Here is a 22292-nt window from a genome sequence, read left to right as displayed (position 1 = left end):
GGAAACCCCGAGCTTCGCCTCAATTGGCAAAAGTTCGGGCTCTGCGGCCCCGCCCCGTGGCGGCGCCGGGCTCGTTGTTATGACGACACGGCCGTAAAGCCGCCATCTTGATGGTTGCGGCGCCTTGCGACATGGAGGCCGCGATGGCAACGAGTGCTGGGCCGGCGGGGCTTACGGCAGTTGGGCCACGGGGACAGGAGTGTGCGGCTGAGGCGGTCTCCGGCGCGAACCAGGGGCCCGCCGCCTTCCTCAGTCTCCCGGCGCCTTTCGATGAAGAAGGTACCGGCTTGGCAGGCAGGCAGGGATGCGGGGGAGGGGAGGGGTCTCTTACTCTGTAAAGTAATGTTCCTCCCGAGGAGGAAGGGGTGCCCGTGGTCCCCTCAGCTCTTTTCGCAGCCCGCTCTTGGGCATGTCGATGCAGCAGCTCGTTAAACCACCCAATAAAGGCGAAGGTCCAATACGATGGGAGAGTGGAAGCCCCTCTCTCCTGAGAATTACGGTGTCGCGCCTGCGCTCCTCCTGCTTTGGAGCGAGGAATGGCAAGCGTGCCACTCACTTGCAGGCAAAAAGTTGGTTGAGCCTCGAGAAAAGGGTGCCACGCAGCCTCCTGTCAGGTTCTCGCTTCCAGCCTCTACAACTCTCAGAACTACTACTCTCATGAGCCTCAGTCAACGTGGGCATGCTTGAGGTTGATGGGAGTTGTAGTCCAAGACATCTGGAGGGTGGCAGGTCTGCGAAAGCCGCACTGAGCTTTCAGAGTCTATATCCCTGAAGTTTCACTTCTTTTTAATCTAACCCAAAACCTGTTATTTTAAACCGCAGCCTGGATGAGAATGATCAGGAACACTGCTTCTGCTAATGTGCCTGTGTCAGGAAAGAAACATGACAGACTTATTTCTTAGCCAGAGTTGCTCAGTTGTAAAATAGCTCCTGCCTACATCTTTTCTCTGAGAAAGCATGCATTTCATGGTCACATTTAAGAGAGGACAGTGGAAGTGCTGGGAATGGGGATTTCAGCAGTGTAACTTGTTGTGCAATCTGCTGTATTGAAATTCTCTTCTACACAGCTTTTTTAGGGTGCAGGAGCTCTGCCCCTTTTTGCACTTGACCCTTATTAAGCATTGCAAAATCATGTTCAAATCTTAATCAATGTTAAATTCTTCTTAGCTTGTTTTTTCATATTTACTGGATGCTTTTATGTCAGGGTATGTCTTCAAGCTATCCTATCAGTGCTTAGGTAACAATTTATACAACTTCCTTCCAATCATATAATGACCAATATAAGCTAGAAACCAATATAAGTTAGCTGGTCTGAACGCTTTGTCTTTAAATAGTCTTGTTATTCCATCTGAAGATGGTGACAGTTTTCTTATCCTTTGAATTTTAGATGAAGATGACAGGCACAAGTGTGGTCGGTGCCAGTCTGAGTTCACTTCTTTGGAAGAATTTGTACAGCACAAATTACAAAAGCTTTGCCAGAGGCAGCAAGATACTACAGCAGTAACAACCCCGGCAAGTTTCCTGAGGCAGGATGTGGGGATGGCGATGGCTGGATTCTCTTCTAGCCCTGAGACAGCTTGATAGAACAAGTTTTCTCATTGAGGGCAGTGGGTGGGGGAAAAGCATGACAATATTGCTCTAGTAGTTTTGTGTAATTACTGGATGGATTTGAGGGAGGCTTAGGTTTGATGCCTGGAAAATTCACAGAGATGTCTTTTTTAAGTCCTACTGCAAGAGTGGCAGGGTAAGTCAACTGACTACTGTTGAAATCAGTAGTGGGAAGCCTCTGGCCAGTGGGCCTAATTGGTCCTGGCATGGGTCCTAGTTTGACTTCTGAGGCCATTTCCCCCAAAGCACACCTCCGCACCTGATGTCAAGTTTTAAGGCATCTAAGAACATGATTCCAAAGGAACCACTGAACCTCAAAAGGAGTTCCCAGGTGTTCCTTTGCAAGCAGCACTTGATTGGTGCAGACAACAAACCTCTTAAGTGTTTGGCTGCACTAGGGAAATTCCCCATCACTTTGAGGAAGAGTGAATAAAGTGTGAGCAGAGAAATATTTTTAATTTTGCATCTCACTGTTTGGCTATAACTACTGCAATATGCATTCCTTTACTAAAACTCAGTTTGCTGTACAGGTCATTTCATCTGTTGAAGAGCCTATAACTGTAGCTCATATAGTTGTTGAAGCTTCTCCAATAACAGAAGAAATCAGCAATACATCTGCAATACTAGGTAGGTTCACCAAAGTTTCTGAGGTATTTTGAGTGTGTCAATAAACTTGTAGAAAGTACATAAAGGTGAATCAAACAGTATAAGCTTGAATTCCATAATCCTTTGACAACCCCCCCCTAATAAAAGTTCCTAAGTTACCTTTTCATTCACAGCTTGTCATGGGGATAGGTAGCTGGTGAAAGAACAGCAAAAAGATTGTAGGAGTAAACAGTTCTCACAACACAGGAAAATGCAGTGTTGTTGCTCAGGGACCCAAGCTGTTTAACTCTAATAATTAACCTGGGGTTTGATGAAGTAGCAAAGTTTCCAGATGAAACCAAATTATGCAGGATGGTGAAAATCCAAGCAAACAATGAGAAATGTGATAGGCTCTCCAAACCAGATGAACAGTCAGCAGAACGGCAAATGAGGTTCAATGTAAGCCGAGTATAAACTGAGGCACATAAGTTAGGAGAATAACAAAGAGAACCACAAGTTCTGGGTGCAATGAACTGGCTGTCCAGGAAAGAGAATTTGGGGTTGTGAGGAATAACTTGGTAAAACTATCAAATGCACTTGCAGTGAAAAAGTGAAAAAATTATGCAAGACAGTATTATGACAAGGATCAAAATGGTCATTGTCATAAGACCTTTAGGCAGACTTTGATAGTTTGTATGTTTGATAGTATCTGGTTTACTGTGTGGTGTTGTGGTTGCAGGTAGTGGGCACATCAAAGAAGTCATTGTAGCCGGAGACCATGTATTTGAAAGCCCAAATGGCCATATTGATGGTGACACTGGAGAGGGGCAGGACAGTCCTGAAGGCCCAGAAGAAGGGGCCTCCATGGAGCTCATCAAAGTTAAGCTGCTGGTTAATAAAGAAGGCCGATACGTCTGTGAACTGTGCCACAAGACATTCAAAACGGTATGTTTGAAGTTTGTACCAGATCGTATAAGATAGTGCTGGACAAATGAGAAAATACTGTAGAGATTTGCATTTATTTAATTATAGATTTATTTATTCATAGCATTTGGGTGGCTTGCAATAGACAAGTAAAAAACCCGAATCTGAATACAAGTAAAATGTTGCCAAACCTTCAAAATCGAAACAATTTTAATTTTTATGTATACTCCATCGTTTTTGCCTATACAGTGGTGCCCCGCAAGACGAATGCCTCGCAAGACGGAAAACCCGCTAGACGAAAGGGTTTTCCATTTGCGATGCGCTTCGCAAGACGATTTTCCCTATGGGCTTGCTTCGCAAGACGAAAACGTCTTGCGAGTCTCGCCATTTCCCCCCTGCTTTCCCCCCCTTTTTCTAAGCCGCTAAGCCGCTAATAGCCTTTTAGCAGCTAAGCCGCTAAGCCTTTAATAGCCGCTAAACCGCTAATAGCGCTAATCCGCTTAGCCGCTAATGGGGTTGCTTCGCTAGACGAAGAGAATCGCGGAACGGAGTCTTTTCGTCTTGCGAGGCACCACTGTACAGTCGTACCTCGGAAGTCAAACGCCTTGCGAGTTGAATGTTTTGGCTCCCAAATGGTGCAAACCCGGAAGTGATTGTTGCGGTTTGTGAACGTTCTTTGGAACCTGAACGTCTGTTGTGGCTTCCGATGGGCTGCAGGAGCTTCCTGCAGCCCATCGGAAGCTGTGCCTTGGTTCCTGAATGTTTTGGAAGTCGAATGGACTTCCAGAATGGATTCCGTTCGACTTCCGAGGTACAACTGTGTGTGTGTTTTTGTGTGAATATATGTGTGTGCTTGTGTAGCTACAGCTTGAAATTCTCCATTGGTTAAAACAGGTGATCTGTGTGCCTGGCAGCATCACCAATAGTTCCTTTCTCCTTGCTCCAGGCCAGCATCCTCAAAGCTCACATGATCACTCACAGCAGCAGGAAGGATTATGAGTGTAAGATATGTGGGACATCTTTCAGGACCAAGGGCTCGCTGATCAGACACCATCGTCGCCATACAGGTGAGAGGACAGATTGGTTTGTTATAAAATCCATGATGGTGCTACGTGTGTAGAAAACCCCTCAGTGCTTGTTGGTGTATAATGATTGAGTCAGAACGGACAAACCCCCTCTGCTGGCGACAATGGAAGGCATGAGAGCCATGCACTAAGGCTCCAGTTTGCTAGCACTGCCAAAAGGATGCCTACTGTAGATGCTATGAAAGGAGCATCCCATCGGGATCCAGTCACGTCATCCCCATCTGCTTCCTTTTCTGAGAGAAGCAGAAGAGGAAAAATTTCTTAGCTGGAGTCCATGGGCCATTTTCTTCCATGTCATAACTCTTGTCTTTTACTTCTCAACCTGTTAAGATGAGCGTCCGTACAAGTGCAAGAAATGTGGGAAAAGCTTCCGAGAGTCAGGAGCCTTGACCCGGCACCTGAAATCCTTGACACCTTGTACTGAGAAAACCCGCTTCAATATGAACAAGGAAATAGTTGTGAGCAAAGAGGATTTAGCAGCAGGTCAGTGAAAAGACCAGCAGCTTGCCCTGCTGTTTGTACAGTTTTGTTGTCTTTCATTGAAAATATTTTCTGTTGGTCCAAAGCAAGATACAGCTTGTGTTTATGGCAGATCTAGAAGGCAGTTGAGTAAGGTGGGACATTTCTGACCTCACGTGTGGGATGTCCTTTGTGACTTTGCCTCTGTTTTCTGAGAGGCCTTTTCTTGTTGATTAGCATGGTGGCAAAACAATCAGGCCCTGAATACAGAAATCCAAATCTTGCCTCTAGGAGGCCTTAGGCATTCCGCAACATGCCTACTTTAAATAGTTGCTTGTAAACAAGATGGTGTTTGAAGTACTTCAACAATTTGAAAGCATCATGTAAATGCAGAAATAATGCAAACAGAGGAAATTGCTTTGGATACTGGGGAAAGAGAAGACCTCAAAGTGGGAAGTTGTATTTGGGAGCTAGGCTGCTTGCTGAGACTCCTGTTTGCTGCTTTTCTTGAAGGGTCAAATGACTCCACTGTAGAGGCTGTTCCCTCGCTAGCAGCTCAGTCTGTGGAGTCCCCTCCTGTGATTCATTTAGTGACGGATGCAAAAGGGAATGTCCTCCATGAAGTCCACGTCCAGGTGCAGGAGCTCCCAATCACAGAGGAGAAATTGTTGGGCCAAGAGGTTAGTGCCACCCATGATGAGGGGAAGGTTGGCATTTGGCTTAGAGACACACACTGATTTCCAGCTATGGGTTTGGCATGATGAGACAACATGCCTGACCAGTCTCAAGGGGCTAGGTGGAAAGAAAATTCTAAAGGAGAATATCAAGCCCAACACAAGGCATCAAAACTCAAAGCTCATCTGCAAGAAAGCAAGCGGTTCTAAATAATGTCTCCCTCTTTAGAAATTTGAGAACTTTTGGTGCGCTCTGCACAGGCATCTGAGATCAGTTTGCTAACAGTTTGGTTTTTCTGTTTAAGAGAGAGGGTCTCAAATTGTAAGATGGGCCACCACTGAGTGGGTGTAAGTGTAAAATTGCAAAGGGTAAAAAGATTATGTAGTGAGCAGGCCCAGTGGTAGGGGTTTAATGTCGCTTCATCAAAAATGGCTGTTCTAACTAAATTGCAGAGAGGCAAGGAACATCTAAGAGTTAAATGTTAATCTAAACCTTGCATATGGCATTCTCTGGGAGTCATTTGCATTTTCTGATGGGTTGTGGGGCCCGGGAGAAGAGATGCCAGTGGTTTCCTGAGTTCAAAAGGCTGAGGAATGCTGGCTTAAGAGAGAGCTTTTAGCAACTTCTGGGGCTAAAACAATTGGTCTCTACTTTGCAGTTAACTGCCCTGCATCTGTCCCTGGTTTTCTTTAGCCTTCAAATCCCGAGGATCTGCCCCATGAGGGAGATGACAATGAGAACTTGCTGAGGGAAGCCATGAGGAATTCTGGGATTGTGATAGAACAGGTGTCCATGGAGGAGGCGAGCAAATCAGATGAAGCCAATGAGGTGACTGTTGCAGAGGAGTCAAAGAATGAAGAGGTGGAGATGCCTGAGAAGCTTTGTGGGGAGCAGTATGTGAAGATTGAGCAAGCAGAAACTGTAAGTTTGTCAGGGTGGCTGCTTTTCCTGTATTTAGGTTAACTCACTCTCCTGAAGTCAGGTTTGGCTGATGCATGACAACAGGTCTTGGTGGTGTGCAGCTGTTTACGGGTTAACTCATGAGCTGGGCCCCCTTTTGCTGCCTTCAGTGCTGCTTTAACAGTGGCATATGCTGCCTTTCAAATAGGATATCCCGATTCAAGCTTTTGCAATGTCAAGTACTTATGCTGCCCCCCTCTGTCTCATAGCCAGATGCAGATGCGACTGATGAGGGCCAGGTGTGCCCCTACTGCAGTGAAGTCTTCCGGGAACACAGCTCCCTCGACCAGCACATCAGCAGACATTTTGGTAAGGGGACATCTTGTTGTGTCTCGTCAAGGTATCCATGGACAAATTGCTTCCTTATACAGCCACAAAGTTTTATCAGGCTGCAGCTAGCTGGCTTTCCAAGGCATGCAAATAATTTATTTTCTCTGTTAGATTGGTGCACATTGCTGCAAGATACCATAAAACTAAAAATAGTTTGAATGCCTCAGAATTGCTGAGAAATTATTTACTCAGTAGCAAAAATGGTAGATGTCTCAATTATTTGGCTGAGTATTGCAGATACTGGCTTTAAGTTTAGCTTCTGTATGCGGGTTAGTCTTTGAGCAAAGGTCAACCCCGAGATCTCTGGCTAAATCAGCCTCATGCCTGAGGCACCTGTCGTCTTAGCTACGAACAGAAAATTTATGGGCAGTTCCTCTGCGGCTATGAAGGCAGTTTCTTCTTTGATATCCTACCGCCTTGCATTTTCAAATGTCATAAATACTGGACATTCTGCCTGCTCCAATCCTCTTTTTTGTGAAACCTCCCACCCCTTGCCCAGACTACAAACCTTTCCCATGTGAAGAGTGTGGCAAAGGATTCACCAAGGGCTACTTGCTGAAGAAACACCAGGAAGTGCACGTGAACGAGCGGCGGTTCCGTTGTGGGGATTGCGGCAAGCTGTACAAAACAATTGCGCATGTGAAGGGACACAGGAGGGTTCACTCTGATGAGCGGCCATATCCTTGCTCCAAATGTGGCAAGAGATACAAGACGAAGGTAGGAGCCCCACATCTTTTGGGACTTGTTCTTTGATGGGAACCTGGTTAAGCCCCAGGGCCGCATTCCCTTTTAGGTGAGTTTTGGAGGGCCATGTGCCAGTAGGGAAAAGTGGGCAGAGCAATTTTACCTTTGCATTAGCACTCAAAGTGACTGGGAGACTTGTGAGGAGCATTGCTTTCCATTTTGTCCAAAGGGCACTAGTGCTTCGCTAGTGTTCTCCGAGTGTCCCGAAAGTGCTCAAATGAAAATTTCTGAGCACTGCTCAAGGATTCTGCTGGGCTTTGTGCCAAAAGTTGGGTGGTTTATTTTTATTTGCAGCAAGTCTGCCTCCAGTGCCTTGGAGTCACCTGTCCTTTATTTAAAAAACTGCTCTTGGCAGACAAGAAGCTTTGTGAAGTGCTCAAAGTGAAGCAGATGATTATTTATTTTTTTACTTTTAAGAGTGGTGTGCGATGGATAATGCTTATGTCTGCTCAGGAGGTCCAGTGTAGGAAGTTTGCTGCATTTGTCTATGTTCACTCATGGCTTCCATGCTCTCCTGTCCTGCAGAATGCCCAGCAGGTGCATTTTCGGACACACCTCGATGACAAACCATACGTCTGCCAGTTCTGCAATCAGGGATTTCGGGAAAAGGGTTCCCTGGTGCGCCACATCCGCCACCACACAGGGGAGAAGCCCTTCAAATGTTACAAATGTGGCCGTGGTTTTGCAGAGCATGGCACCCTCAACAGGCACCTGAGGACCAAAGGTAAGGGAGCTGTCTCTTTTTCATGTAAAATGCAAGCTGGAGCCAAGGACAACATGTGCTAGCTTCTAGAATAGGAGAAGCTTTTTGGCAACCCCATCGCCCGCCATCTCTGTAGAGTGCTATAAGATTTAGAGGCCAAGAGGTTGGGAGGCGGGTGCAGAACCTTCCTGGTGAAGTTTCTAGAGGTCAGAATATTGGTTGATCTTTTGATCTGTGGTGGTGGGGAGAACTGGATTTCTTGTAGTGGCTGAGTATTTGTTTAAAAGCATATATAAATGGCTTAATATTTTAAAATATTATATAATAGTTCGTTGCTCCCTGAACAAATAATCCAGAATAAGGAAACAAGCTATATTTGCAAACAGTGGGGCCAAGAATTTGGCATTCCTTGGCACAGAGGGTTTTTTTTTAGACAGAGGTTATTTTGATAAGAGACTTGAGCATGTCAGGATTGAACATGTACAGTATACAGAAATTACTTTAATTTGACAAGAGTTACCTTATCCGTCACCTAGGTGGCTGTCTGCTTGCCTTGAAAGAAGCTGAAGAAGAAGCAGTGTCAGAGGAAGGTCAGTCTGCTGACAATTTGGCTGCAACAGTCATTTCTGAAGATCCTCCTACAGTCCTCGTGGAGTTCTCTTCGGTGGTGGCAGATACGCAAGAGTACATCATTGAGGTAGCTGAGCAGCACTGAGGGAAAATCTCTTGGAGAAAACTAAGTTTTCCTACACTGCAGGGTTGGTGGGAGGTTTTCAGTTGTGGTTTGTCCAGGGGCATCGAGAGCCAGACTGTAATCTGTCAAGTGCTTCTGAATAGAATAGGCCAGGCTTCACCAGCCCAGTTCATTCTACTTTTTGAACCATTTTTATGAGCACCAGCATCCTATGGCTGTGCTGGCTGAGCCTGAGAGGCATAGCAGAAGGTATGTGGTGGATTGTGCTTGGAGCAAAGAGCATTCCTGAGGACATTACCTGCATGTGATTACACTGCAAAGTAAAGTTCCTGCTTTAGGGGAAATCTGTCTTCTCTCTCTTTTAGACAGCTACCGAAGAGATGGAAACCACGGAAGCTGCTGAAATCATAGAAGGGACAAGGCATGAGGTAGGTTGCTCTCCCTGAAGAGGCTCCTTACAATCCTTGCTACTAAAATCTTTGACGCTTGAAGTGATTAATTCATTGATAAAATTACCAAGAGATGTCTTTGTAGAAAACACACACACACACAAAAGACTAGGCAGCCTGTTTGTTTAATACCTTCTTGGGTGGGAGAGTGGATCTAGGAAGCTGCTTTCTACCGGTTCTGCCCTCCAGGATCTAGGGCAAAAAAAGGTCTTTGCCATCCACCAGGGATTGAACCTGAGGTTTTCTGTGTGCAACACAGGTGCTCTGTGTCCACTTCCCAAAGTTCCACAACCCCTTTCAGAGAGGAGAACCTCCCCACTTCCTGGCACTGAGAAAGAAAAGCAAGTGATTTGGTCTTAGAATGGCTCTTGCTTTAAAATAAAAGTCGCTTTGTTATTTTGCTGGAGGAGGGAAGAACTTGCTAGTTTGGAGCTGGACAGCATGTCAGATTTGTGTCTACTTATATATTTCTTTGCACTTTATAGAATAGGTGAAAGGAACTAACATCTGTTCATTGTCAAGCAGTTGACATACCCCATCCCTTAGGGCTTTTTGGCTCCATGGTTTTTGTTTCTTTATCTCTGGACACATTTTTAAAAGAGTGGCTGTGCTGGCTAGGAGTTGTATTCTGAAACATTTGGAGGGCATTGAGGAATGCTGCTGTTTATGAAAATGTACGCCACGCTTGTCATCCTCTGTTGGACTCAAACTACACGTGCAGCAACTCTGATACAGTGGGTGCACATCTGGCTTTGAATCATTGGTGTATTTCCTTCCTTCCATGCAGGTGGACAGTCACATCATGAAAGTAGTTCAGCAGATCGTCAACCAAGCAAATTCTGGCCATCAGATAATTGTCCAGAATGTCACTGTGGCAGAAAGTTCTGCCTTGACACCCGACGGCACAGATGCAGACACAATTGCCATAGCAACTCCCGAGAGTCTCACGGAGCAGGTTGCCATGACGCTGGCTTCAGCCATTGGTGAAGGAGCTGTGTTGGCCACAGAGGGGAGCAGCGAGGCTGAAGAGGCAACGGTGACAATGGTGGCATCCGAAGACATTGAAATAATGGAGCACACGGGGGAGTTTGTGATTGCCACCCAGGAGGAGGAAGTGGAGGTTCAGACTGTTATAGTCTAGACCAGGGGAGAGAGAGCCATATCTACATTCAATCTCTGGAGGCTGCCCTGTGGGTGGTCTTCAGCACTGTGGAAAATGTCACATGGGGCTGGGGCACTCTGGTGGTGCCAAAGGGCTTGATGACTAGTGTCCTCATAGCACTTGTGCTCAGCTGCTGCTTGTTGAAACCAGGCAGTGATGGAGCGAAGCACTTTAATCTTAGCTTAGTGGGAGGAGAAAAAATGGATGGTGGGGGAATTTGCAGGGAAAGTACACTATGCCATGCAACCAGAGGCCTCCTTTCTGGGGCACCTACTTGCCTTTCATATGTAAGTCCATATAAGGCATGGAATGTAAGCTATTCATAATGGACGCAAACTTTAAAGAAAAGTTTGAAAATGCTTTACTATACAGGAAAACAGGTTATCTTAATATCCTGCAACTGCTACATAAAGGCCACAATGTACATTTTGTAACCATGTAACATTTAATTGCTTATTGTACAGTTTGTAAATGTTTTTAAAATACATAATTTTCTACAAAATTCTGATATAATAAAAAGAGAGCTATTATTAGATGAAAGCTGGTTATTTGTTTTTTGTTCTGGTAAAAAGTAGCTGTCACTTCTCTTATCCTACAGATTAAATGTAATCCAGCAGGACTCTGTATATGCCAGACTCTTGAAATGAATGTTAGCTGTGCAAAAGCAGTCAGTAGCCTTAGATTATTCCAGTTAACAAGTTTCTAGTTCTCATGATTGGAAACTAGGGTAGTGCCTAAAGTCTCAGGAAGCAAGCAGGGGCTTAGGGCTCCTAATCAGAATCATAGAATTGGAAGGGACCATGAGGATCATCTATAATCCAACCATCTGCAGTGCAGTATTCTAGAGGTTACCGTATTTTTCACTCTATAGGGCACACCTGACCATAGGGCGCACCTAGTTTTCAGAGGTGGAAATCAAGGAAAAAAATATGACCCCCCCCCCCCAGCTCTGGGAGCAGCAGACAGGCTGCACGCAGCCTGTGCACTTCTCCCAGACCTCCTCCCTGCTATTGTGGGAGGTGGGGGAATTCCCCCATCTCCCGCAGAAGCCCACAGGAGAGAGAAGGGACTGACTCGGCCAGTCAGTCATTTTTCCCTCCTTGGGGAAAAGCCCCCAAGAGCGGCACGCTCTTTAAAGGGTGCGCGGTTCCTGCGGGCTTTTCTACGAGGGGGGGAACCCCCCCCCCCGTAGACAAGCCCGTAAAAGCAGCACACCCTTTAAAGAGCGGGCTGCTCCTGCGGGCTTTTCAACCAAGCCTGTGGAGCTGGCGGGTCCACCAGGTCTGGGAGTAGCGCGAAGGCGTTGCGCGCCTTCCCGCTGTCCCCTGAGCCTGTGGGGCTGGCGGCGGGGGGAAGTGCTGCTTTCCCCCACCGCCAGCTCCACAGGCACGTTTGAAAAGCCCTTCCCCGTCGCGCGCCTTGCCACTGCCCCCCGAGCCTGTGGGGCTGGCGTTGGGGGGAAGCTCTGCTTTCCCCCACCGCCAGCCTCAAAGACCACTCTCCTGGCTTCAGCGAAAGCAACACGAAGCCTCCGGAGCGCAGGCTTCGGAGGCTTCGCGTTGCTATCGCTGAAGCCAGGGAGCCTGCATTCGCTCCATAGGACGCACACACATTTCCCCTTCATTTTTGGAGGGGGAAAAGTGCGTCCTATAGTGCGAAAAATACGGTATTTCCTTGTCCCTACCACAAACTGCAGCTTCAGCTTCCATTTCAGCCAGACACTAGCAGTGTATGTTTACTCCAGTTGCACTGGTATGTTGGGGCTTGCTTGCAAGGCTGACTTAACAGTTAAGGTCAGGAGTCATTAACCTTTTGGGGCCAGTAGGCACATTTGGAGATGGTTGCCACTTCCAAGAGCATGGGTGGAGGGCCACTATATCCAGTTCTGCCAGCCACTGAAGGATAGGCTGAGACAGTGCAAAAAGAAAGAGCACAGAAAGAGCAAACACCCTCTCTGCGCATTGTGATGAGAACTAAGACCTTTCACAGGCCCCGTAAGAGGTAAGTAGTGTCCAGCACACTGGATGCCCATGGGCACCACATTGACTACCCTTGTACTAGATTAAAAATTTAAGATTTGTACAGTCCACTGCTGTCAATGGCAACTCACCTTTGCTTTTTTTCAGGGCTCATAATAGGCTTAAGAATTTCTGTGATGTTGCCCTGGATGCCTCTAGAATAAATATTTTTGTAACCCCTCTGCCTGGTGTCGTCCTCTGAGGATGAACATTTATATCTTCCTGACTTGAACCACTCATTGCTTGTCTGGTTGGTCAGGATCAGATACAGAGTAAAACAAAAATAGGAGCCCAGTACAATTGAAAGGACAACAACAAAGCCCAGCATGAACACGATCCTGGGGAAGGTCAGGAAAAGATGCTGCGAAGAGAAAAATACCCAGCTGGAGTCAAAATGCACAAAGAATAGCCTAACCCCCCTGTCCTGGTGATTCATGTGCCTACTTCTTCCTTCAATGGTAGACAGCTTGTCAATACTGCACTTTGATCAATGTGATCAGTAAGTTTGCATCTTGAATAATTTGAAAACTTAGCTTTTATCTTGACAGTAAAAGAAAAGCTAAAATTCAAATTACTAAGAAAACCCAGACTAACCATAGTTCCTCTGATCACCATATAATACGCACTTATCTTTTGCTTTTAGTACCAGTAGCCCTTATATCAAAGAAAAACAAATGCACATCTAAGTAGCTTTGTAAAACAACTATTCTCAAGAAGGTGCATACTATTAGTTTCTTGGGTGGTATCCATCTGAACAGTTTCACTATGGCTAGCATTTTTGACTGCACAATGGAATCCCACCCCCATGCATCCCCTATATTTGTTCTGGGGGTCACCCCAAGCCTTAAGCTTTAGGGGGTAGGTGGGGAAAAGAAGTTCCACTGTGCATCCAAAGTGCTTGCGACTAGTGGAACTGTTTAGCTGGATCCCACCCCTTGATAATAAAAGCACGTTAATTTAATGTCAACGTCAGAAAGGCATATTTAGCCTCCAAATTAATGATTGTTTTGATTAAATTTCATTCAGGCTTTGAAATGTATTCTGCAAATCAGAAGAAGTGAGACCCTTTCAGCAAAAGCTTGCTGTTCCCTTCAAGGGAGTCCACAGCTACATACAGATGAAGGCATCAGAAATTAAGGGTTGTATCCAACTAAACCCTGCTCACAGCAGGCTCACTGAAACTACTGGTCCATTAATTTCAACAGGGCTACTCTGAGCAGGATTTAGTTGGGTACAGCCCACGTCACTTTGTCAATTTTTACCTGAATAAGGAAGAAGGCATCAATCGGGCGCTCCTGGCCTTGGTCATCTGTGTAATACCCCTGCATCATATTTGACAGAAAGACCACCTGGATGAGGAAACTGGCTGTTAAGACTGCGATGGAAACAGCCATGGAGGTTAAGGTAAGGAGGTAGAGCAGGAAGTATCTGATGTTGAAGGCACCAATGCAATTGTTGACCCAGACACAGTGGTGATCAAAACGATGCACGCAGCTGTTGCACACACCTGATCAAAGCCAGAAGAAAGGTCATGATGTTCTGGTTATCAAGAAACCAACCCATAACCCTCCTGAGTTTAAAACATACCAGTTAAAACAAACAAATAAAAAACCAGGCATGAGCTATTAGCATGCTGGGTCGCTCATAACAGCCCCATTGTTTAAAGGGGAAGGTGTGTGAATGAGTGGAGGGAAAGAAAGCAGCAAACCAAATAAAAGATTTTTGACCCAATTTGACCATATGTGGCAGGTCTCCTGGTGCAAAATCTCTTCTGAAGAGGCCTCCAGCAATGCACAGGGTGAGAGCAGAGCTAAAGGCAGATGGGGGAGGGGGTGTTTGACATTTTAAAAAGGCAAGGCCATCAGGTAGGCTAAGGCAGTGTTTCCCAAATGTTTTTGGGCAACGGCACACCTGTTTACTAAAAAAAAATCTCGCGGCACACCACCATTAAAGCCCCGCCCCGTGACGTCAGCGCGCAGCGTCACGCCGGGAGGGACGCACAAAAGTGAAAGTTTTTTCCCTCCCCCTTGCTGGGGAACCTCCAAGCTTTGGGGGTGGGAGGAGGCAGCAGAGCGAGGGACTGAGGGACGGCGGCAACTGAGGCGGCGGCGGCTGAGGCAGAGCTGGGAAGGGGGTTTCCAGGGGACACGGCAGCTCCTCGAAAGGCTTCTCTCAGCTGCGCTCAATCCGCCTCGGAGAGGATTTCCCCTCCGGTCCCATGCGTTCGTTTGGGGCATCGCTCCGGCTGCTCCCTCTCCCGCCGCGCAGGAGCGATGCCTCTCTCTGGCTTTCCCTCCGCGCAGGCTGAGGGAGGGAGGGAGGGAGGGGCGCGTGTGACCCGTCTCTGCTGGGAGACCAAACCCAGCAAGGCAGAGTCGCGCGGAGGCGCCCAGGCAGCGCTTCCGGCTGCGAGGAGGAGCGCCAGGCAACAGCAGGAGGCGCGGCCTCTCCTCGCCGCCGCCGCCCCGCCTCTCGCCGCCCGACTCGCCCGCCTCCCTCCAGGCATCTCGCGGCACACGAGGCAACGTCTCACGGCACACTCGTGTGCCGCGGAACACCGGTTGGGAAACACTGGGCTAAGGCAACTGCCTCAGGTGGCAGAATCCAAGGGGCACACCTGTGGCTATGGCAGCTTCTGGATTGTAGGGAGAATCTCACGAGATCCCTGCGAGATTATGCAGAGGCCTCTGTTAAGCAAGGCAGCTGGGGTCTGGGGAAGGTCATGTGAGGCCTCTGCACGATTTTGTGAGGTTTTCACTGGAATCAGAGCCCTCAGAACTGTGTGACCTCTGTAAGCAGGGCTTCAGCGGACATGGTAAGTGGGGGATGGGCAGCACAAATGCAGGGTGCCACCTTCTAAGCAAAATGGGATGGGTCAACCTAGAAAAAGGACACAGTGGATACAAGGAGTTTAGGGCCAGAGCAGAAACAGATGCCAGGATGAGCAATCCCTTTTAATCCTAGAAGGTCCCAAGACACAAATGTTCTCAAGAGTGTTTTACAACACAAATTGAACAGAATAATAACAATAAACAAAAACGGTAACCAAAAGTTCTGTCAAGACTCATCAACATAGGTGAAGGTCAGATTATTACATGATGACAAAGCAGGCAAGAGATATCCATCTGTTCTGGCAAGACAGGCAAAATAAATGGAGGTGGAGTGACAGGAGTGGTGTTTAACAATCCTATGTCATGTGACCAGCCCATCCTTGGGACTGGCCTTATCCCATGGTTGAACTTGGGACCACCTACACACCATCCAGAGAAGACCAGGGGAAAGAGTTTCCATCCTGTGCCAAAAGGACATTAACTGGTGTCAGGTGAGCCTCTCTTGGGAAAGAGTTCAAGGGCTGAAACACCACCACCAAGAAGGCCCCGTCTCCAGCCTCTACCTGCCTCACTGCCCATGATGGTGGGACCCATTAAATGGACATCCTCCAAGGCAGATCTTGGCACACATATACAGTCATGTGGGAATAATTATAATATAAACTCACCACAGTGCTTGGATCGGGCAGGTTTCCTCACTTTGCAAGTGGAGCACTCAACCCCTTTCTCAAACATCACACCGTCATAGGCATATGCATGGAGAAACTGCACCTGGTTGGATTTGGTTATGGTACCTGGACCAGGAAAGGAAGTAGCAAATGGTGTCTTGTTGCTAGGATTCTTTCCTGACATCCGATTTCAAAATCCAGCAAATATAATAATTTGCCCTGCTACATCAGCCCAAAGGGGGTCCATCTAAGTCAGCATCCTGTTTTTAATTGTGCCCCAATGGGAAGCCCAAAAGTAGGACCTGAGTGCAAAAGCTGCAGCTTTCCCCAGTTGTGCTCTCCGGCAACTGGCATTCAAAGAAGAAGAAGAGTTTGGATTTGATATCCCGCCTTTCACTCCCTTTAAGGAGTCTCAAAGCGGCTAACATTCTCCTTTCCCTTCCTCCCCCACAACAAACACTCTGTGAGGTGAGTGGGGCTGAGAGACTTCAAGGAAGTGTGACTGGCCCAAGGTCACCCAGCAGCTGCATGTGGAGGAGCGGAGACTCGAACCCGGTTTCCCAGATTATGAGACTACCGCTCTTAACCACTACACCACACTGGCTCTCTCAAAGGTATAACAAACTCTGGCACCAGAGGCAGTATGCAGCCATCCCATCATGACTAGTAGCCACTTATATCCTTAGTATTCTCCACAAATTTGTCTAATTCCCGTTTTAGGCCACCTAAGACCTGTGGGAGCAAATAATGTAGTTTAACTGCTTGGTGAAGGCATAATAGTGCTTGCACGTGTTGGTGAGACTCTCCAAAACCCCGGAGACAGGTTGCGACTGCTGCAATTCTCACACTTGAGAAAGAAGACAATTGGCTGGGCCATAAAGCTCGGCAAATAGCAAAGGCACATAGCAAAGGGTGAGCAACTATGAAGCAAAACTGAAAGGAGGAAATAACTGGAAAGTAATGTACACAAGATAAATGAACTCAACTAAAAGAGTGGTACTGTGAAGGAACTTCCCTGCAGGGGGGTGGGAATTACCTAGTCTGCATGTTCCAGAGAGGTGCCTGCTTTGGGCATCCAAAGATAACTCAGTGGGAAGGAGGTACCCATGCATCCTTGGTGTATGTGTGTATAGAGCAGCCTTTGCCAACCTGGTGCCTTGTATGGACTACAATTCCCATCAACCAGCTGTGCTGCCTGGGTGTCCAAAGCATCTGGAGGGCACCAGTTGGCAAAAGATGGCATAAACGGTATGGGTAGGGCACCAGCCAAAACTCTAATCTAGCTGCAGAATCTACCCAACTGAAGCTTTTTGTAAGGTCACAGAGCAACTGAAGAAGAATGCTCATTTCTTTGTATTCCCAGGTTTTATAATGGGCGTCTTATATTAACTGGAAGCAGGCATAGGTTCATCACCCCATCCGCTGAAATCAAGGCCATTTATGGGGTACTTCCCTGCTGCCCAAGAGTTACAATTGCAGGGAAAGCAGTCTTACCTGGGTTAGTCTTGCAGCACAGAATGAAGAAACCTATGCTCACAGCCAAGAGTAGGTAAGGGAGGAGGAGGAAGTGACTGCTGAACTCCAGCTCCTGACAATAGCCAAACACTTCCCAGGAATATTCCCCGTAAACCAAAGTTTCCAAGAGCAAGTGCAGGACCACAAATGTACAGTTTCTGCAGCAAAAAGAAAAGAGGTGCGTAAGGGTAGACTCCCACTCAGAAATATATCAGGCTTGTGATGTTTTGCACTGGATATTGCAGCCTAAGGTGTTTTAGAGGTGAAGAGTAACTGTCCTCAGAGAAACCTAAAAGCCAAATTAAGCTATTGGTCTCCTAACTGGTCCTGTTTTGAAAACTGTAATAAAAGAAATAAAGCTGCCATCCTAAACAGACTTGAGAGTAATCCCCATTAAACACACTTCCAAATAAATATGCACAGGATTGTACAATAAGACTACCTCTTTGCCCTTTGTCAGCCTTGCTGTTTCTCTTGAGCTGGATGAAATCAGTGACATTCTGAATGCAGAAACTTTAATCCAACCAGGAAATGAAGCAAAAATACCTGCATTTGCTAAATTGGAGTAAAAGCAACAGTGCTGTAGATATATCACATTACTAAATCATTTGCTCACTCTTATTTGTTTCTGTCTCCCATTATCTTGATAGTTCCTTCCTGTGTGTCACTTTCTGTATGTAACCCAAAACATAATGCCTTCATCAATAATTTGCATTACCATGTTTTCTTTTTAATTCGAATATATTTTTGCTGGGATGCCACTCCATTTCCTTGAATGGTGAAGCGGACGCCATTACGCAGCCAGTCTTGGCAACAGTCACCCAGATAAAAAAGGGAAGTTTCTCCATCTCCAAGGGTTACCCAAGATATACAGAAAAATCATGGCTTAAAACAGACTTGTCTAACCTGGAGCCCTTCAGATGGTTCCAACTACAACTCCCTGCAGCCCCAACCAGCATGGCCATCAGTGCACAACAGAGAACCAGGAATGCAGAAGACCTGCTGCACTCTTGGAAAGCACAGGGAAGCCATCTTCGGAAGCCATTCTGCAAAGCTACGGCAATTCAAAGAGTTTTACACTATGACTTTAGGGGTGTAATACTTTGTGTCTTAATGTGGAAGTGAGCCTCCTTAGAAAAGGCAACTGATAGGCACCATAGAAATACACACCTCCTTCCCCTTGCCTTTGATATCTGAGATGTATGTTTTTGTGACTCACCCTATTCTCATGTCTGTGGCTTGTTTTAAATTGTTTTAACATTGCACCCTGGAACCTTATGGTAATAAATTGAAATGATAATTTAAAAAGTGACATAAATAAAACGAAAATGTTAGTGCTAACAATGAGACAGGCAAGGAGTAGGCACAAAAGAAGAGGTAGAAGCAGTACCGTTTATGGAAGAGTCCATGAAGCACCCAATGAGCAGCTCCTTGGACTTGGGATGGGACTATACGCAACAGCACCTACATGACAGAAAACAAAGGGGGAGGGAGGATTTTTTTTTTTTTAAAGGGGGAAATAAAACACCCCCAATCATTGAGTTTTTTACATTCTTGGGGCGACAGAGTAAGTGCCACATGGACAGAATCCAGCTGTATTTCTTAACTGATTCTTGACACTGGAAGACTTCAGAAACTGTTTATTTGGCATGAAGGTCTAGTTCTCAAACTGGTTTTGAGGGTGAACCACTTCAGATTGCCAGTGGGGTTCAGAAGACTAAATCTTCCTCCCACAGAAAAGAAAACTCACCCACATATAAAATTAGCTCATAGCAGAGAAGATTGAGCTAGAATTCATCTCCCTAACGTTTGGCTTTCTATGTGTAAAGGTTTTTGTAATTGTATGGAGAAGTATCCACGCCCATGAGCTCCTTACCTGCACTACTGAAATGGTACAACCCAGACTCAAGTCTACCCCTTTTGCTGTTTTTTGGAAATGGCATTTGCATCTCTTCTAAAGAGAATGGAGATGGAGGAGAATTTGTGGTCCTCATGGTGTTGCTGGATTCCAGTTCCCATCATCTGTAACCACTGGTCATGCTCTACCTTTATCTGTTCTTACTGCTGGCTGTTTATGTGCCTATTTGTAGTTATTTTGTGTGTGTGTGTGTGTGTGTGTGTGTGTGTGTATTAAATGTAAATTGTTAAATGTAAATAAATAATCACTACTAGTCAATTCTCTTTCACATACAAGTCACATATCTTTGGCATAGAAAAATGCTTTCGTTCTATCACAAGACTGAAGAGCCAATGATGGATGGGAACACCTGCCTTTACCTGCAATATGTAAGAACAGGATTGACACACAGACTGAACATCACCATTTTGTGTAGATGCTCCTCTGGCAGCATGAAATAGAGATTGGTGGGATGGAAGCTGACTTGCCATCATGCTAGAAACCTTGCGGGCAAATTTTAAGTACCACTGTTGGCAAGTGGGCACAGCAGTGGGGTGACAAACTGATGTGATCAGCTTAAACATTCCTTACCTGAGTTATGCAGGTGATAAGCCTTGAGGGGATGCTTTGCTTCCTTCCGGAATAGAAACAAACAAGGAGAATGGTCAGCAGAACCAGAAACACATAGAGGAGGAAGAGGCTCAAGAAGTCCATCCTGCCCTACAAAATCCAAAAAGCAGCTGATTAAAGAGGAGCCAATTCCAACAGGGAAAAAGTGCAGGGAACCCCCACAAATATACCACCAAAGAAAGGCTGTATCTAACAGTCCAGGAACAAGATTTGTGCCTGCTCCCTGCCCACTTGCCTCACCCATTGTGTGCCAAGGTCTGGCGCTGATCTCTTGGTTTGCCAATTCATAGCTTCCCATAAAACATGCCAGGATATTGGTCTCTAAGCTAGGTGTGTGAGCAGGCGGACCTATTTCTTGGATCAGGATATGAACATAAGGAAAGTCCGCTGGATCAAGTCAATGGCCCATCCTGTTCTCAACTGCAACCAAACAGATATCCCAATGGGAAACCCACAAGCAGGATTCAAGAACAAGAGAACTCTCCTATCCTGTGGTTTCCACCCACTGGTATTCAGAAGCATTACTGCCTCTAACTGTGGAAGCAGAGCATAGTCATTGTGACTAGTAGCCATCAATAGCCTTGTCCTCCCTGAATTTGTCTGATTCCTTTTGCCTGTCCTGAATCTCCCAACCTCCAGCTTTCTTGCATGTCCCCACTGAGTTCCAGTCTTATGACTGAGAGAAGCAGGGAAACTCCCTGCTCACCTTCTGCACACCTTCAGGCACCGTTTCATCCTGTTCCCCCTCCCAACGTTGTATGTCTTGTTTTAGTGCAGGGCATGGGGAATAGCTGTGCCCAAGTGGCACTATTACAGGTGCCACAGAATACTTCTCCCCCGCTGGTAAGAACTCAATTTTTTAGAACAGCAGCACCTACATTTTGACTTTGGCTGATTAAAATTCTTCAGCCATTGTAGAATATTATATTGCTTTGTGGTTTTTACTTGAACTATCTGTGTTTTTATCTTGTATTTTTATCTTGTGAACTGCCCTAAGGTCTTTTGATGAAGGGCAGTATCTAAATCTAATAAATAAAAAAAACAATACTCTTTGAAACTCTCTGTCTATTCATATCAGCAGGACACTTTCACAGCACTCTTTTCAGCACCTGCTAAATACAAGCCTACTCAGATAGGGTAAAATATAACTTTTCAAAGGTCTTAAATTATGTTTAGCAATTTATGGTGATTTTATGGGGTTTTTTTGTAAACCGCTTGGAGGTTTGTTCGTTTTCACAATCCAGTTGTGTATAATTTTTACAAAAATACTGCTTATAAATAACGCCCATTAGCACACCCAACTTGGCCAATGCTCAGGGATGATGGGACTTGGGAGACTGCAGGCTCCTTGGGGCAGAGCCCGTCTTCCCACGTTTGATGCCATTTAAACCCAAGACCCGCGAGCGGCCCTGCTGAAGGAGGGCTGTGGGAGGTTTCCTCTTTGCTTGGCGGAAGGAACAGATCCGGCGCCAGAACACAGCCCGCCCCGCTCCCGTCAACCCCCCCCCCCCTTAAGAGCTACATGCAACGGCCTTCAAGAGGGGAGAACTAGCAGAGCGACCCCCGCCCCCCTCCATTGAAGCAGAGTTGCCGGGGTTGGGGAAGGCGCGTTGCCTGGCAACAGCACCAGAAGCAGGCCGCTTTTCGCTCACGTGACTCCAAGTTAGGGCGCCGCCATGACGGAGCCGGAAGCGGGCGGAGAACGGCGAGTCCTTTCCTAGAGCGCCGGAAGCCTAACGGCGCCACTTGACTAAGGGCGCGTTACCACGGAAACGCGAGAGCAGCCAGCGATGACGCCAGGGACCCAACGACTGCTGCGGTCGCGTCACGGCCCCGCCCCTTTCTGGCCCCGCCCCTCTTGCAACGGATTAAAACGACGGGGTAGCTGACCCCCTAAAGTTCTTCTTCTGGCGTGGTTTAGGTTTGCTAGCTGACTTTCCTAATCTGGGACCACGGAGGGAGGCCATAACTGCTCCGGATTAAGTGATGCAGGCAGTGTCTGAGTGTCACACCTCTCTCATGTCCTTCATAACTGGGCTGGGGCGAGGGGGCTTGGTCGGTTCATTTATTTAATAAAATTTATACATTGCTTTATTATTATTTTTAAAAAACAAAAACCTCAAAATGCCTTACAAAAAAGATAGCATAATGAAATTGTCAATAAGAATTAACAATAATTTAGCACTTTTGAATACAGTTAAAATAACACTTCAGATAGTAAAAACAACAACGATTTTATTATTTATACCACAGCCCATCTGGCTGGGTTTTCCTAGCCACTCTGGCCGGCTTACAACATATCTAAAAACATAATAAAAACACCCATCCTTAAAAACTTCCCTAAACAGGGCTGCC

At 46.4% G+C, this 22292-nt stretch overlaps 2 protein-coding genes across 5 annotated transcripts; one reads left to right on the top strand and one right to left on the bottom strand.

Annotated features, from left to right (window-relative positions):
* Window positions 1–5: 5 nt before the first annotated feature.
* E4F1 (E4F transcription factor 1) lies at window positions 6–10918 on the top strand. The gene is made up of 14 exons (XM_077919169.1): window positions 6–279; window positions 1388–1512; window positions 2139–2239; window positions 2937–3138; window positions 4064–4184; window positions 4533–4685; window positions 5175–5341; window positions 6030–6257; window positions 6506–6605; window positions 7126–7343; window positions 7896–8094; window positions 8610–8770; window positions 9133–9195; window positions 10004–10918. The coding sequence occupies exons 1-14, from the start codon at window positions 111–113 to the stop codon at window positions 10355–10357; spliced, it is 2361 nt and encodes a 786-aa protein (XP_077775295.1). The 5' UTR covers window positions 6–110; the 3' UTR covers window positions 10358–10918.
* Window positions 10716–21710, bottom strand: ZDHHC4 (zDHHC palmitoyltransferase 4). Of its 4 annotated transcripts, none has more exons than XM_028706919.2 (7): window positions 21590–21710; window positions 19899–20027; window positions 18801–18874; window positions 17390–17568; window positions 15896–16021; window positions 13659–13903; window positions 10716–12757 (listed from the first exon to the last, which is right to left on the bottom strand). In XM_028706919.2, exons 2-7 carry the CDS (start codon window positions 20019–20021, stop codon window positions 12485–12487), a joined length of 1020 nt encoding a protein of 339 aa, XP_028562752.2. In that variant the 5' UTR covers window positions 20022–20027; window positions 21590–21710; the 3' UTR covers window positions 10716–12484. The 4 variants fall into 4 exon arrangements, with proteins under 4 accessions (XP_028562752.2, XP_028562754.2, XP_028562753.2 ...); XM_028706921.2 differs by having other exon boundaries at window positions 21565–21599; XM_028706920.2 differs by lacking the exon at window positions 21590–21710 and adding an exon at window positions 20644–21497.
* Between the last annotated feature and the right edge of the window lie 582 nt (window positions 21711–22292).

This window comes from Podarcis muralis, chromosome 14 (assembly GCF_964188315.1).
Source record: "Podarcis muralis chromosome 14, rPodMur119.hap1.1, whole genome shotgun sequence".
NCBI classification, from domain to species: Eukaryota; Metazoa; Chordata; class Lepidosauria; order Squamata; family Lacertidae; genus Podarcis; species Podarcis muralis.
Note: the sequence above shows the minus strand (reverse complement) of the source record. Positions and strands in the feature narration are given on the sequence as shown.